This window comes from Ruditapes philippinarum, unplaced genomic scaffold (genome assembly GCF_026571515.1).
Source record: "Ruditapes philippinarum isolate M1 unplaced genomic scaffold, ASM2657151v2 ctg722_1_1_1_1, whole genome shotgun sequence".
Taxonomy (NCBI): domain Eukaryota; kingdom Metazoa; phylum Mollusca; class Bivalvia; order Venerida; family Veneridae; genus Ruditapes; species Ruditapes philippinarum.
In genome coordinates this window covers 247,428-264,987 of record NW_026856551.1, presented here as the reverse complement: position 1 = coordinate 264,987, position 17,560 = coordinate 247,428, and the positions used below count along the sequence as shown (strand labels likewise).

Here is a 17,560-nt window from a genome sequence, read left to right as displayed (position 1 = left end):
AGTATTCCCATGTAGATGTTCTTGTATTGAAGTCTAAGGGCAACATTTCATACAAAGATTTAATTTTAATAAACAAATCGATTTGATTTGTGTAATATATCTGTTGAGCTGAAGTTGGTAGCTTAGTATACAGCAAAGGTATCAATCTTTTAAAGTATTAGAAGGCGTTTGGTGTTTTTGGTTTATTTATATAACTGTTTATTTATATTACTATAGAACTATTCATATAAACCCTTTTCCGCACACCTTTAGAATTTGGAAATGTGATTCCTTTGTAAACACACGTCCGTACATAATCAGAAACATGTTAATATAGATTGAAAAATATTTCTACTTCTGTTTTAAATAACATAGCATATTTTTTAGTTCTACAGGTGAAAGAAGGCCTCTCTCCCACGAGAACGCCCATCTTAGTATCCCAGAAGAACGGCCACCTTAGTAGAAGCACCACCCTTCTGCGAATGGTCGCAATAACTTGCTTATTTCACTGGCTCCAACGTCTTTAATTCTAACAACACTGTCGACAGAACGTGAGTGAATGGACACAGTGACGAAAGAAGATGAACTCATATGTAGTTTTGATTCAATATTTTATTTATATTTATCTTGCGCCATGTGCATATTTCATTACAATGTCTTCTTTCTATAGGCAACAATTTTTGATGATATTATATGAGCATTCAAACAGATTAACATTTTCTCGCAACACATATATAATATATACTATAACATATAAAAAAACAACTGTCATCATACAAAAACATGACAAGAATGAGTCTATTTATTAATAATGTACATAGTTTCAATATGATTTCCCATGTACAAAAGAATGGATTCCTATTGAAGCTTACTGTTTAATTCTCATTTATTTCTTTATTATCATTTATAAATAGCAATATATAAGTATATAAAAGTCATTTGACTGGATTAAGACTTCAAAGGATTTTAGAAGTTTATGTAAACTCAAGATTTTGTTTGATATCCTTAAAAAGCCTTAACAATAATGTTTTCATTTCTTCAAATGTAATAAAGGTACTCCAATAACATTACTTTCCTGCAATTTAATCTTTTCATAGAAGTCAAATTTTTTTGTAATAGTTGGTATTTGAGCTTTTGTAATCTGTGCCTAAAAAAAATAAAAGCAATGTTCTGTTCTGTATGTTCTAATAAGGCTTTAAAAATGCTGTACAGATTAAGATTATATAAAATTAATAAATTCAAAAATATCTTCCTTTTAAATTAGCAGCCATGTAAACAGTTCTTGTATATACCAGATGTAATTCAAATACAGCAAAAAATGAAGAAAAACAAAAAATATCATTAATTTAAATTTAACATTCAGCATAATTGCTACTTATAAATGATTGTTCGGTCATTTCTATTTTCTCAAAACAAAGATTATGACACCAATAATTACTTTTAACTGGCCTAGTCGTGAATCCACATGGTAACCCTTAACCTGGCGAATTGTGTAAAAGATTTGATCTTCGAATTTGACACAGTCTATTCAAAGTGAATTTGACACAGTCTATTCAAAAAGAATTTGACATAGTTTATTCGAAGTGAATTTGACACAGTCTATCCAAAGTGGGATTTTTGGTATCGAAATACCAAAAAACTACCATCATTGCCGCGTCCAACAGCACAGAAATCAGGCTGGGCTGGCTCTATACTGTTGACAAAGGCTAGGTCCTGCAGGTTACAGGCTAAATTTATTTAAAATAATATTTTATAATCTCCCTATGCAGAATTAATCTCTTATGCATATTGCACATTTCTATTTTGTAATAAAAAAAACATTTACCCAGGTGAAAAAAATGTACATGTACATTATAATATAACAAATCAACAATATACTCTTAATTTCAGATTGCATATATATATATACACATATATTTACATATTTTAAACAATACACAGCATAGATTATTATATGTTAATTAACATAAAAATCTCATAAATATCCAATATTTAAGTAAAATGCGGCATAATTCTAAAATCAATGCTATATTAAGTACATTCTAATTCTGCATTTTACTACAGTTAATTTTTTTCAAAACTTGTGCTAACCAAAGTAATGTATTGGTTTCAAAGTTGTTGCTTTACCATATAATATTTACTTATAATACCATCATGACTGGTAACATTATTGGTACATTTGTTTAAATCCTGCACTTTACCATTATAGAACAATTGCTTCTTTTTTCTGTGTAACCTTTACCACCAAAAACTATCAAACTATGTACCATAACACTTCTCCCTTATATCAGTATGTAGAACATACATTTGCTGCAGTAAAATTTCCTGGTATTTGTTACTTATTATGAATAACTAAATTAGAATGACTATATGTATACTTCAGTCTTACTCATATAAACGTCTGTTAACTTTTCTTTCCATGTTATATAGGAGATGAAAATGTTTTATATACACTCTAATATTGCTACTATCTTGAAATTTAGTAGTGATTCTGTAATTTTCATATTTTAAATCAAATCCCATTGTGGGTGATAGAATGAAATGTGTTAGCCAAGGTTAACATTATCTTGTCAAGGGTGAATACAGTCGACTCTCGTTATCTCGAAGTCACCGGGACCGTCCAAAAATATCGAGATAACGAAATGTTGAGATAAACATATTAGGGTTTGAATTAGGCAGAAACTGATTTTTAGAAAAGACATATGCATACCTTATGTCAAATAAACCAGATATCCCCATGTCTTGTTTTCATAGGCCTAGTCAACATTTAACAAAGTAACATAAGCGGATGTTTACCAGCGGAATTCGGGTGTCTGTAAGGTTTACTCAGTAATACACCAATAAAGTGAAAACATTGTTTTCAGGGTGGTTGATCCGTACATCCTCCCGGGTTATTTATCGGGTCTTTCTCGAGATTATTCGACCGCTGATGGATTTGGTGGTGATGTTGTGAAACAAATTATATTGCAACGATAGCGTTTCTATACTTCATTCTATATACTATTTCATTTACATTTAAAGTCATAATGAATTGATACAGTGTTCGAATATTTATAAAGGACGTAAAATTCACTCATTTTAGACATATGTCAATCGTGCTAAATAGATTATTTTTTTATAAAAACAGCTTTACTTGTTACAAACATAATCATCATTAAAACACGGGCTTTTGAGCAATTGTTGTCTAGTTTGTGTTTTTCACATGTCTGAAGGAACAGACGAAAGAAAATTATTAGTCGAGATAGACAAAGGATAATAGTGTGAAAATAACTGTTGGGGCTGAAATTTTACATCGAGATACTGAAAATATCGAAATAAAAATATCGAGATAAACAAATATTTTCAATAAAGATAAAGAAGGAAGAAAATCGGGACTTTCAAAATTTCATCGAGATAACAAAATATCGAGAAAAGCGATGTCGAGATAACGATAGTTGACTGTATTTTGTTCTACCACCCACAGTGGGTCGTGCTGTTTATATTATTTTCCAAAGAAATTGATATTCAAGACAGACATCTTAAACTAAAACCTGGCCTGCAGTATGTGCATGATGGTTAAAGAAATGATGTTACCATGGTGACAATACAGATTGTTACCCTCTCATGTCACATAGTAAACATATCAGGCAATCTGTAACTATATACAATAATGAACGGGTGTGCCGGCTGACCTTGGTCTTCAATGGTCACATAAGTAGAATATATGGCCACTAGCAGGCTTACAGTTTAATTAAAATTTTTCAAAATACAGCAAGGACTTAAAACAGTCAACATATTTCAAGTCAATAAAACATAAAGTCAATAATAAATACAAAAAACTTTGGTTTCTTAAAAATGAACACATGTTTATATCAATACCTTAAAAAACAGACTAGCATCAAAAGTGCCACGTCTTTCTCTTTCTAACATAAATGCCTTTGAGGCAAACCCAACTAAGATAACTTAGAAATATTGTCATATCACAACATTTAAACATGTAGTTTATCCATTTAAAACATAATGACCTTGAATCTTACATACTTGCATTTCGCTTAATTTTTTATCTTTCAAATCTTCACAAGTTATGTTACATTTTGAAATTCTTCACAAGGACATCTTTAAATTCTTCACAAGTTATGTTACATTTTGTAATTCTTCACAAGGACATCTTTAAATTCTTCACAAGTAAGTTACATTACATTATGCAATTCTTATTCTTCACAAACATCTGTTATGGTTTCTCAGCATATCTTCACATACTACAGGCTGTTTTTATGAACAGTTAAATCCTTGGACTTATAGTTAAAACACTTTACCTGCACAATTGAAAATATAATAAAGATTTTTTTATTTTTTTTATAAAAATCAACATGAATGTTATGGCATGTTGCTTTAAAACTTTTCATTTTCGAAAAACTTTACTAAAACCTTTCATGCCATTTCTTATAATCTTAAAAATAAGTGTACACTAATGGCTAGTAATGCACAAGATAAAACTTAAAGGATTTTAGTCTGTGAAGTAATCTATAAATAATACTGATACATAATAAACTTACTTCAATAAAATAATATATAAAATCAAAGCAGCACTATTCAACATTACTATACTAACACAAAAACAAATATGCTAATAGTTTGTTGAATTTTTCCAGCACTATAATTATAATCAATGGGAGATAATAAAATATATTGTCAACCAGTGAAATATACTCTATATTTCACTGACAATTAAACAAAATAATGCAATGGAAAATACCGTCCTGTTGTAAACTGGTGTATTATCTAACTGTTTAGAGAAAGTTGAATCATTGTTGCATTATAATTGTTGTTTTTACTAAATTAAGAGAATAATAAAATAAAAATAAATCAATGGTTTACATAACACAGAAGTTAATTAGAAGAAAGTACTACATGGTGTTTTTTTTCATATCTTTTGATTTCAAATATGTCAGCACAATATACCAGTATGAAACTATCCCAAAATACTAAATATAAATTATCTTACCTTTGCATGCAAGAGAATATAAATTATGAGGTATGAAAAAAATCCTGATAGTACATGTATATTATATGTTCTAACCCTGCTGAATTCCTATTACAATAGACCGGACCAGACATGGAAATATATATAATGACATATGTGTACTTACATTGGGATTTTGTTTTAGAAATTATTCATTATAAAACAAATAGCATAGACTGGTTTCTGGGCAGAATAAACTTATTTCCTGGCAGAAAAAGTCATTTCCCAAAAAAGATTTCAGAAAGTTAAAAAAAAATGAAATATTTCAACAGTAAAACTATGACACACATTAACATTGGTTTTCAATGTGCACCCATCAATTAAAATTCTTTTTTCTCTATTTCTTGTAACATTTTTACCTTATTTCTGAACAACTTATAAAGGCAAAAATTCAGATTTGTTTAACCTTCCCACATTGTCATTTATTTTCATCATAGACCTTTTTTTTCAAAAGTTGAATAGATAATTCTCCAAAAGAAAACTAAAAAAAAAAAACTTTACTATAATACATACATAAACTAAAACTAATAAAAAAATAATTGCACTTTTCTCTACACATAGGGTAACAGGATCTTTATAAAAATAAAGACAAAAATTGTGCATTAATCTACTTTTTCTTCAAAGAGACATGTCCCTTACACAAATACTTGCCCAGAAGACTAACTCTCTCTAGTTACCAAACATTTTTTTCCATTCACTTTTTTTAAGTCTTGAAAACATAATTTTTTTTTTCTCTGAAAATATTTTTTCCACAGTTTTTTTTTCTTTGAAATCAGTTTTGACTGTTCAATACTACTAGTTGTTACAGCCATATTACATTTTACATGATGTCACCTTACTGCAGTTATGGGTTAAAACCTTCTACATTTAATAGGAGTTAACCAGCTATTGAACTACGGTGAAGATACATTGTTATTCTTACATGATAAATGATAATCATAAATGATAATCATAAATGATAATCATAAGTATATACTTTTAAAGAGCATCAGATGTATTCACAAACTAATGAATTTTCTGTTAGATGCTGCATTTGAAAAGTCATGTCTGCATCTATATTATAAAAAGCTTGTTTTTTTTCTGGGACTAAAATGATAATATAAAAAAATGTTCACATATACATGTACATTTTTATATAGTTTACTGAATATATGAATGTAGTTGAAGAAAAACATACACAATTCAAACCTCTAACACATAAATTTCTATATATAGATGTTATTATGCATGGTAATATGAGTCAGTATCACAAAGATGCTTGTTTTGCCAGAAATAAATGTACAATTTTTGATATATCACACTAATGAGAGCATCTGTTGAACCAGATCATGTACATTATATAAATGTCTGCCAAAAAAGACAGATTTCAACTGTAATGAAAACATTGTCATAGCTTTCTCCACGAAAGTCTTCCACATAATGGAAAAATAATCACACAAACAATTTTGCAGAAGCATTGTAATCTGTATCACACAAATGCTTTATTTTACAGGTGTCTGTATCAGCTGTATCACAAAAAAAGCTTAACTGTTCATAAATTTTGTGATCAGCTACAAACAAATGCTTGATTTTCAAAATTTTCAGTTTCTGACAAATTGTACACACATAAGTATGTCATTTTTTGTTGATTTCCATATAGGTTTTGTGTGAGCCATGTCAAACAAAAGCTTGTCTACCAGGTGAGGGACCTTCCATGGCTGTTATCACAGTTCCTAATTTGGCCGAGAGCTGCATGCGTACACTGACTGGGTCTTGCTCCAGTATCTCCATCAACTAGAAAAACAAAATACAGAAATACATTATTGAAATAAAATTAGACAGACTGTTTGAAGGTAATACTGATTATAAACCAAAGGGTTTCAAATACATTAGCCCTCGGAAACTTTTACTAAAATCATAAATATAATGGACGTGCTAATGAGACTTTCATTCAAGACATCTTGTAGGTGTTCGATGTTTATGATGTTAAAGAAATACCAGTAGTGAACCCTACTTGAATATTACCCTGCAGACTTGCAATGTATATGCATTTTGATAAAATAAATTAAATATGTAAATATTGACAACCATGAGAGTGTAAATAATATATATTATTATACCTTGTATAACATGTAAAATTGAATTTGAAGAAGGCTGCAAATAGTGATACATTAATATTATTAAATATCCTTACATTATTCATTTGGATATTTTATAATATTAATGTTTGTATATATTACACACAAACACTTGGGCTGTGTATAAAACATTTGGTGTATCAAACCTTAAAATGCCGAATTTGTGTAATAGATTTGCCCAGCTTTGAATTTGGAACAGTCCATTTGCAACTTATAGGATTTCAATATAAAAATACAAAAGTTTAGTTTCCAACAGTTTAAACTGTGGTCAGATTGCAATGATGCACTGGTGACAAATGCTTTTTACTTTCTGTCCCAGAAGGTAAGAATCCACAGTATGTACACAGCAGCCTTGTGTCTACCAAATCTGTACAGTTTAAGCTTAACTTTGTTTTTACAGGGCAAGTGCTTTTTAGGCCATAATTATGATATAACATAACAATAAAATTTCAAAGTACAATGTGCATATCTTACCTCTGTACTATATTTGTGTACATATGTATAGAGTTCTTTCAAAGCACTAGACTTGTATACCTTTCCAGGGTAAGCCTGTAAAAATAATGATCAAGTAAAATGTTAATTTTCATTCAGTTACAGTTACTCTTGAAAAATATAAATTTGTAGATAGACAGGAAGTGGGATTTTTGTCTAAATTTCTTTTATCGAGGTTTTTTATTTATACAATATTTCTATCAGTTTAATTAAAAGACATCAAATTAATTATGTCAAACTCACAAAAAACACAAAAAAAAATCAAGACCATTTATTTTTGTTGAAAAACGTAAGTGCAAAAATAAATTATCTGCAGCAGTTAGACGTCATTACAAAAATGATTTATAAAATTGTATTACAGGCTGTTTTTTGTTTTTTTCCCATTAAGGTGTATCTTTTTATTGGCTAGTTTTGTCATATTACGTATTATGTCAAAACACACAGAAAAACGTCCCAAACAAAACATAAAAAGTGTCGTTTCTATAAATAACTTATTCAATCTACCATATTACATTAAAACACAATGGAAGTCTAATTCTTTTTAACTGAAACTATAAATAAACATAAGCATGTACTCATATAGTTTTTTCATTGGTCATTGCTAAAACAGTAATTTACCACCATTTCCCGTTAATAATTAGTCTATATTCTTACATCAGCGTGCCTATATTTATCAGCTTCACAATTTTTTATCAGGTTTTATATTTAAAAATATTAACCATTTATGCCTGTATCTTGTTATAGTTTTACCCTGTCAGAAATATGTTGTGTTTAATTTTGTTGTTTATTTTTTAAATTCTAGAGTATAAAAATACAAACGAGATAATAATAGTCAAATCTAGATTTCAGATTGAAAAGAAATAAAACCTGCATTTCTTTCCATAAACATTCATGGAATTTTGACATTCTGTGGGTCATAAAAGAATTTACTGAAATTTAACACTTGTTTATGGTTTGTTTCACATAAAAACTGTATTAATAAGAATATTTGGGGATCATGTTGCATAATAATGTAGTCATCCATGCATTTCAACTATAGATACTATATGACAATCTGCTCATTTCACTGTTCTAAAAACAAGTGTCACTAGCTTAAATATATATATGATTTACATGCAGTCAAACTATGACAAATTTAGGCAAACAAGGAGAAAGTAACTCTTGTTAGTTTAACTATACCTAACTTGCAGCATACAGTGGTAATGTCCCCTTACACCTTTATAAGGGGAGACCACTGCAATAAAGATTTCTCCATAGCTAAAACAGAGTTATTTTTCTTTCTAAAACAGAATCAAAATGCACTAAATTCAATATATTTTACATTCGGTTACCATGAATATTTTAAAAATAATTTAATTGAAAATATGTTTGCAATATAATTCAATCTAAGGTGATGATTAAAATGAAGGAAACAGAATCATTCCTACAAGATGAGTTTGCACAAACCAATCAAATGCAGCCATAGCAAAATAAAAATTGAAGCAAGCATCGGTTTACCTTCCTATACATTGCTTTCTAGGAAATTAATTAAAATTCATAATGTAATCTGTCAAAATATATTAATTTATCTGTAAATAAATTCTCTTGGTTCTTCTCATAGAAATATTATGAAACTCATGAGCAGGTATAACAATACTTCACAAAATGAAGATGAAATAGTATACCCCTTTCACAATATATTAAATATATTACATGTAGCGTACTCTAAATAACTTCCGCGTTTGCGACAAAATATTGAGTATAAATGCAATACTTTGATCGCATTTATAAAACATCTTGTAAAACTAAGATACCGGTACTCATATTGTTCTCAACCATGACTGTTACATGTATATGAAGAGTACATATTTCAAAATTATATTGAACTCTTTTCTATCATTAACCTCAGTTTAACAGAAAACCTTCTTGTATGATTACCCTACAATTCAAATACAGGATGAACATCTAATTTAAATCTTTATATTTTGTATATTTATAAATCTCTTTATTGAGTAGATGTTCAATTTGATGCATAGGTCATTTTACTCCATGTGCACGATGATTTTGCTGATAACTGTAAAAGAGAAAGCTGCATGTGTTAAAATAAGAGAATGGAAAGTGTTAGTAAACAAGCTCATGCACTTACTATGAAATAATTATCATGGCATACCCTCGACACTGCGTTCAGATAACTGTTCATGTCCTGATCACTGATGGGCTTCATATCATGAATCTCACGGAAATATCTGTCCACCATCTTTCTATAATTTGGTATATCTTTGGCAAATAATAATTTGTTTGAAGGTGAGTCCTGTAAGAATATGAACGATAGGTCAGCAAGTGCTAAAAAAACAAGTGTGTAAGACATTTCTTTTACAATTTATCGCATAATTGAAGTTTAAGGAAACCATGTTGCTGGCTGTATTGTCTACAATAATACATTCAGTACATCAATGACATTAACAGCTATTTTCCCATTACTCTGGTATATAGTAGGTATATAGTAGGACCTAAAACAAACCAAAATCATACATTTTAGTTTGCCCATATACAATATCAATAAGTATCATAAAGTTTGCTGATAGTAAAAAAGTATTCCATCACAGTAGCATTCAAGGGAAGTAACCAGGTAGTCGAACAAAAAAGAGATTTCAGTTTTCCAACCTTTTCAATGATTAATTCTTTGCATGAAGCATTATTACACAGTTTCCACATGTATTATTTTATGTACTTTTTTTAGAAATTGCAGAAGATGATTTTAACAAAGCTAAAATTACATTTTTTGAATAATTTTATCAGTCCTTTTTCATTTTGCAATCATAACATTTCTATGCCGATATAACAATATAGAATATATAAGACAATAAAATACGCTGAAATTACGACATTCTCATAGACCCTATTCTCAGCCAACAGTCCACGTATACATGTATATCCAGCAAAAAATCAGAAGTTAGGAATCAATAAGTAAAATCTGCCATAAATGTCAGACACAGAAATCTTACATGTTTTTATTGCTAATATGTCTGCACTGGAAGACATGTTAAATGCACTACTACCATTTTAATTGCGCATAAAACGTTCAAGAACATCGACTGAGCAAACACGACCATAAAAGCCTTCCATAAATCACTCTTGTTTCTGCTGATAACTGAACTTGTTCTGTTTCTCGTTCATTCAAATTCGTTAACTTCACAAAATATGTAAGAAATGCAGTAAAAGCTTCAATACACCAAAGTTACCATAACATGCCATAAAATATAACTAGTCTCCTTATTTCAGAATTTATTTTGAACAGTCAATTTTTTAACAGGATAAATAACTCAAACCTGGAGACTGGTTATATGACCCACATAAATAATTCAGTTTCATTATCAGTATATAGCTTGTGTTCCAGACCAAATGGAGAAAAGGACATAAATTCATTGATTGCATTTACATGTATCTGTTCTAAACAAAAAGCAGATGGAACTAGGAAAAAACCAATTCAAGACTTCCCACTGCAACAATTTGACCGGTAAAATGTATTCAAAGATTTATTCATGGTGGCCTTGACCATGATTAATTGTTTACAAGTCACCAGCAATTGCCACCGAGCCATATAGGTCCACGAGGATTTAAAATAAACTACAATATAAGAAATATAAATACCTTGCCCAGCCTATGTTCTGATGTTGAACAACTATCCATGAAAGTCTGGGCAACAACAGATAAACATGAATCTACTATCAGAGGCTTGTGGATATCAAATACAAAGTCTGGATTCTTGATAATGTTCACCCAAAATCTCAATGGTAAACTAGAAAGAGAAACATTGCTATTGTCAATTTAAGATGATTCATAATGTCAATGTACATGTATTATCTACATATTATCTAAATATTGTCAGTGTATGATCTCTTTAAAAAGATTTATGATGTTAATTTATGAGCTATCAAAAGTATAAACTATATCTGTATATGATAAAGTTTTATTACAGTCAATCATATTTAATAATGTATTATCTTATTTAATTGTTTAAGTAGACTGACACCTTAATCAATATAGGCCATATCTTTTCTTATTATGTAATCATTGTACATATTTCTATCCTAAATTAAATTTAAGGTATATTAATTAATGTCCTGCCTACCTGTTACATTTCCATGTATGAAGGACATCTGGATCATGTATTCCATACTTGAATGCAGCTTCATCGAGGTAATCAAACAAGTATTTGATCACAGGGGGCATCATGGGATTGACAGACAAAATAGTGTGAAATAAATCATCTATGTACTTTTGAAGGGTACCCTGAAACATAAAAATATTCATAATATCCAGTGACAGTGTTTTTCTGTTTGTATAATGCATATTTACCACTAGCCAAGACACCAAGTTGATTTCAATTAAAATAATCAAGTGAAGTGATGATAAATTATGACAATATGCAAAATGAGCAGGCAGTTACAAGTCACAGTTATTGATGAACATTTCAACATTGCAAGGAGTATAACACTATATATAAATACCTTTGTTGCTAGCAATCTTGGTAGAAATACCTCAGGTACCATCTTAACTCCGCCCTCTTTTGTCTGAATATCATCATGTTTCACCTGAAATCACATCATGTTAAAACGTTTATTGGCATATTAATATTTATATTTACACAATGAAGTTTTCTAATAATCAACTTTTTGTTGTTGTTGTTGCCGTTTCTTTTTCCTGGAGATACAGATACAGCTACAGCAAAACTTTACTTACTGCTTTAATAAATCCTTGATAGCTTTTTTCGCATTAAGCCTCTGAAACAAATTAATTTTTCTTCCCATTAAAAGGGCAAACACTTTTCCATAGATGTTGCAATAATGCATCTAGAGCATGAAGAAAACAGTGCTAAATGTAATCTTTTTTTTATAAAGGAATCAAAATATAAACAAAGTGACTTCCATACAGCTCAGCCCAATGGCCAATGAGAATTTCTTTTGGGAAACTTTAACAAAGACGCCAAAATATAAAATTGTTTTTTTTTAACAAAAAGTAACAGCATTTTTTTGGCTTCAAAGGCCTTTAAGTATACATAGGAAGAATTACATTCAAAGCATAAAATTGTTAAATTTCTGAAACAAAACTAACCTCTATGCACTTTATCAGATCTTGTTTTTTGTTAAGATTACACAGCTGAGGTATTTTCTCTTGCCAATTTTAGCTCTAGAGATTTTAGGTACCAATTATAAACTTTCCATCTTGATAAGATTTTAAATATTCATGAAGAAGTCTGTTCAGTGAAAACAAAAAACTTGATATCCCAGCAGATTTTTTTTCCTCTCCCAATAAAAGACTTGTAAAGAAAAGAAACTATTCTTACCAGATGAAAAAACTTTGTCCCTGTGTCACTTTCTGACCTCAATATAGGCATGGAAGAATTAACAGACACTACAGAAGTGTCAAGTGACCCGTTGGGTGACTTTATAGTCTGATATCTACGAACAAGGGCACATTCTGACCCATCAAACACTCTGTAATGCTGAAGTGTGTTGATCTTTTTCCAGCCTTCCCACCTCTGTGTAGAAGTGTCATCGTCCTGTAGAGTGACCGGGATACTGCCCTTTTTCCATTCTGAAATATTTATATACACTCTATGATGCTTCATACCCAATCTTGTCTGGTGTATAAAATGTTTCCTTGAAAATGATAAGAGGTGTCAAAAAGTATCTATATGAAGAAACAGGCTATAAATTACATGATGTAATGTGTACTAATATATTAGAGAATGAGATCATCCTTTGCAAAATAAGTTTTTTAGTTCTTTTCTTTCTTATTCAGACAAGTAAGGATCTCAAAACAAATATTGTGATACAAGTAATATACTTATATGAGCCGCATCACGTTAAAACCAATATAATGGGTTTGGGACCAGCATGGATCCAGACAAGCCTGCGCATCCGCGCAGTCTGATCAGGATCCATGCTGTTCGCTATTAGTTTCTTTACTTGTAATAGAGTTGGTAAGCGAACAGCATGGATCCTGATCAGACTGCGCAGATGCGCAGGCTGGGCTGGATCCATGCTGGTCGCAAACCCATTATGTTGGTTTTGTCGTGATGCGGCTCATATATACAGTAAAAACTCAAGTCAACATCTTATATGAAATATCTTCAGTTTTTCTACTTTAAATTTCTTTATATATGTAGACGCATTACTACAAATTGTTATTACTTTAGAATGTTTTAAACAGACATAATAAGTCAGATACTAAAATGCTGACTTGTGCAAAGATGTTATAAAAGGCTTTCCTTTTCAGCATTGTTTAAAGAACTATGCAATATTTCAGTGAGAAATTTAACAGAAGCCTATAGTAACGTCTGCAGCAGTGTTTATGACTTAAGTCTAGTAAATTGACATTTACCATTTTGGTAAGTAACATATGCAATATTCATGAGGGCCTCATTGTCTAATATCTGTATAACCCTAGGAAACAGCTTGCTTATTTTAATATCTATTACTCGAATGTCTGTCACTTAAGAAAAAAGAAGTATTATATTTTACTAAAGGTCCTTTTTCCGAAGTGTTTTTTTCCGTAGGACAGTAAGCTTCGAAGCTTTTAGCATACACATTTTTTCCTTTGTTTGGCATCTTAGAAAAAGGCAGGCACTTAAGGCAGTATGGTATTGAAACAACTAAATCAGCCACTTCTTCATCAATTCTGATAATAATCCATCATTTTCACAAAATGCACTCTCAATAAAGAGTTCTCAAGAATGTTCTTTGACAGATATGTGCAACATACTTTTCTTGCAACAGAAGGTGAAGTTATTTAATCTACATACATCTTGCCAAAAGGTTTCCATACTTAGACCGACCTTTTTGTAAAAACTTTTATGAGTTTTCACCAATAATGAAAGCTTAAGGAATTATGCAGTATGGCAAATAATGGTTAGGGCATTCACTTGTGAAAAAAAATTTGTTACCACAGAAGTTGGAAGATTAGTTTGCATAAACATCTTGCTAAAATACTTTTTACATCAGTAGAATCAATGAACTTCTTGCATCAACTTTTATATTTTCTTGCTTAAAGAATCATGCATGGCAAAGAATGGCAAGTGAATATACTAGTGAACACTTGATGTACTGCATTAATTGAGTTTAAATATTATCTGATATAAAGAAGTAAATATGATTATGAGATATTTCAATCTATCAGCAACAATATATGAAAATGACAGTCAAACAGAGGGTGAGGTGGCCAATACGGTGGCATATCCTAGCTTATTTTCATGGTCTACACTGGTTGCATAAGAATTTGTTGCCACAAGCAGGCTTAAGATTAAACTAAGCTAAATACAAACAACATTTAACTAAATCAAGGACTGGTGAGATACCCAGGGTCTGTAAGTAATACATATAATACTTACCTGAATCAAGGTCACATGCCCAGGGTCTGTATGAAATACATACAACACTTACCTAAATCAAGGTCACATGCCCAGGGTCTGTAAGTAATACATGTAACACTTAACTAAATCAAGGTCTCATGCCCAGGGTCTGTAAGTAATACATGTAACACTTACCTAAGTCAAGGTCACATGCCCAGGGTCTGTATGAAATACATACAACACTTACCTAAATCAAGGTCACATGCCCAGGGTCTGTATGAAATACATACAACACTTACCTAAATCAAGGTCTCATGCCCAGGGTCTGTAAGTAATACATGTAACACTTACCTAAGTCAAGGTCACATGCCCAGGGTCTGTATTTTATATAATAACACTTACCTAAATCAAGGTCACATGCCTAGGGTCTGTATTTTATATATATATAACACTTACCTAAATCAAGGTCACATGCCTAGGGTCTGTAAGTAATACATATAACACTTACCTAAATCAAGGTCACATGCCCAGGGTCTATATTTTATATATATAACACTTACCTAAATCAAGGTCACATGCCCACGGTCTGTTAGAAAATGGAATGTTTTTATACAGCTGGTCTATAATTTTCTCCTTTGCTTGTGTAACAGTATCACAGTTCAACACTTTACATTGTGTCACCTCTCCTTCATAAAATACGTTCAATGTCTGTCAAATAAAAACATCAGGAAACAAAAATTATAACTCAATGCTGTTAATGAAAGAAGAAACCTGAAATTTGCATGGGAAACTGAAATAAAAAATCTCATGCTTCACATTAGATTACGAGATGAGAAATAATATTTTGTTCCAGAACATTTTACTATCTGCTATATATATATATGTTATATCAGATCATGTATCTCACACTTGCCAACAACTTCCATTTATAATTCTTTCCTAGTTTGATGTTATGTCTGATACTAAAAACTATCAACATAATTATTTATTGTTTTACATACCTTCAATTATAGAACAATTCACTTAAATAAGATTGTTTGATAATATTGTATATTTTCACAATGAAACAGATATTGTGAGAGCCGGAAATCATAAAGTTACTCCAGTTGATATCATTGGTTTATATAATAAATAATAACCAAAGTAATCTTTGTTAAAATTTCTTTACAACTGAATACAACTTGTCAGGGGCAAGTTGTGGTTACCTAAAATTTTACACTTATTGCTCAGTAATGGTTGGTTCTAGGAATAGATTTGAAAGCTTACAGCTTTCTACACTATCGGACTAAAATAAATTCTGTATAAACCAAATAAACCCCCTCCTCCTTTGCCAAAAATGTTGTTAGACACATACCAGCAGTCTTGCTTCGACCTTATCCCTCAACAATTTATCCTCGGATAATGTGTATCTAGCATCTCCCGTCATACAATCAACCGGTCCCTTTTCCACATGCAGCTTTAATGCTCTGTATAATACATAGAGACTGGAACCTGCCAGATCCTGTAATATATACAATATTCTTCAACATCAGCAAATATTTCAAAATTACTCAAAAAGAATAAAATTCTGCATACAGCTGTACAAGGTTATGTTATTGCGCCAAGCATGCCACAACTGTTTCAAAACCATTTTTCAAGCTGTATAATTATGTATGTTTTTATTCCTTTTTTATTAAGTTTTATAGCGTTACAACACAATATAGGTCAGATGGCAACTTTACTGCTTTACTCATGGAAAAAGACCTTGGATGCTTCTCTGCGCATTATTTCAGGAACAAAGGGGCACTTGAGTAGAACCACCAACATTCTGTAAGCTAGTTGGATAGCTTTCTCACATGAAAGAATTCAAAGTCCCTGTCAGGATTCGAACCCACCTTAACCACTTAGCCATGGATGCACCCACATCTAAGAAGTGAAAAAAAATTTCTTACCCTCAAATATTTGTACATGCATAATGACATCCAGTTAGTCAACATCTTTTCCACTACTGACTCAGTTCTGTAAAACAAAGGAAATAATTTTCTCATAAGACTTTTATCACTTATGATTCAAATAACAAAGTTTGTAAAATTAAAATAAGTAATATGCAGACCAACATACACATTCAAAATGTCAGTAGATTCATAATACAAATGAGCCGTGTCATGACAAAACCAACATAATCAGTAAGCGAACAGCATGGATCCTGATCAGACTGCACGGATGCGCATGCTGGTCTGGACCCATGCTGTTCGCTTTCTGACTCTATTACAAGTAGAGAAACTGATAGCGAACAGCATGGATCCTGATCAGACTGCGTGGATGTGCAGGCTGGTCTAGATCCATGCTGGTCGCAAACCCATTATGTTGGTTTTGTCGAGACGCGGCTCAAATAGATAACATTTTGGACATCATAACTTTAATGTCAGTTATTTGCTTGGAAATACTTCATTAAACAGCTTGAACTGAAAGTGACTTGACTTTGTCATCAGTACATTGAAGCCAGGCAAGACTGCACATCCAAGCAGTCTGACCAGGTTCTTTACTGTTGGTAGCTCAGTTTTTGTATTTTGACTGATTAATCCCTTAAACTTTGAATGGACTGTTCCAAACTCAAAGCTGGGCATATGATTTACACATATTCCACACTAGGCATAT

General features: G+C 31.0%; 1 protein-coding gene across 9 annotated transcripts in view; it reads right to left on the bottom strand.

The window, feature by feature from the left end:
* Positions 1 to 573: 573 nt before the first annotated feature.
* LOC132746950 (plexin-A1-like) overlaps positions 574 to 17,560 on the bottom strand; it is a 154,757-nt gene continuing 137,770 nt past the window's right edge. For 7 of the 9 annotated variants that reach the window (XM_060736239.1, XM_060736234.1, XM_060736241.1 and 4 more), the window contains 11 exons: positions 16,855 to 16,921; positions 16,278 to 16,424; positions 15,484 to 15,631; positions 12,917 to 13,167; positions 12,081 to 12,164; positions 11,702 to 11,862; positions 11,221 to 11,368; positions 9,716 to 9,880; positions 9,088 to 9,105; positions 7,573 to 7,647; positions 574 to 6,754 (listed from right to left, as the gene is read on the bottom strand). In XM_060736239.1, coding sequence (XP_060592222.1) covers positions 6,638 to 6,754; positions 7,573 to 7,647; positions 9,088 to 9,105; positions 9,716 to 9,880; positions 11,221 to 11,368; positions 11,702 to 11,862; positions 12,081 to 12,164; positions 12,917 to 13,167; positions 15,484 to 15,631; positions 16,278 to 16,424; positions 16,855 to 16,921 — 1,381 coding nt within the window. In that variant the 3' untranslated portion in view covers positions 574 to 6,637. The remainder of the gene's footprint in view (positions 6,755 to 7,572; positions 7,648 to 9,087; positions 9,106 to 9,715; positions 9,881 to 11,220; positions 11,369 to 11,701; positions 11,863 to 12,080; positions 12,165 to 12,916; positions 13,168 to 15,483; positions 15,632 to 16,277; positions 16,425 to 16,854; positions 16,922 to 17,560) is intronic. The other 2 variants (XM_060736240.1, XM_060736242.1) reach the window with 2 other exon arrangements.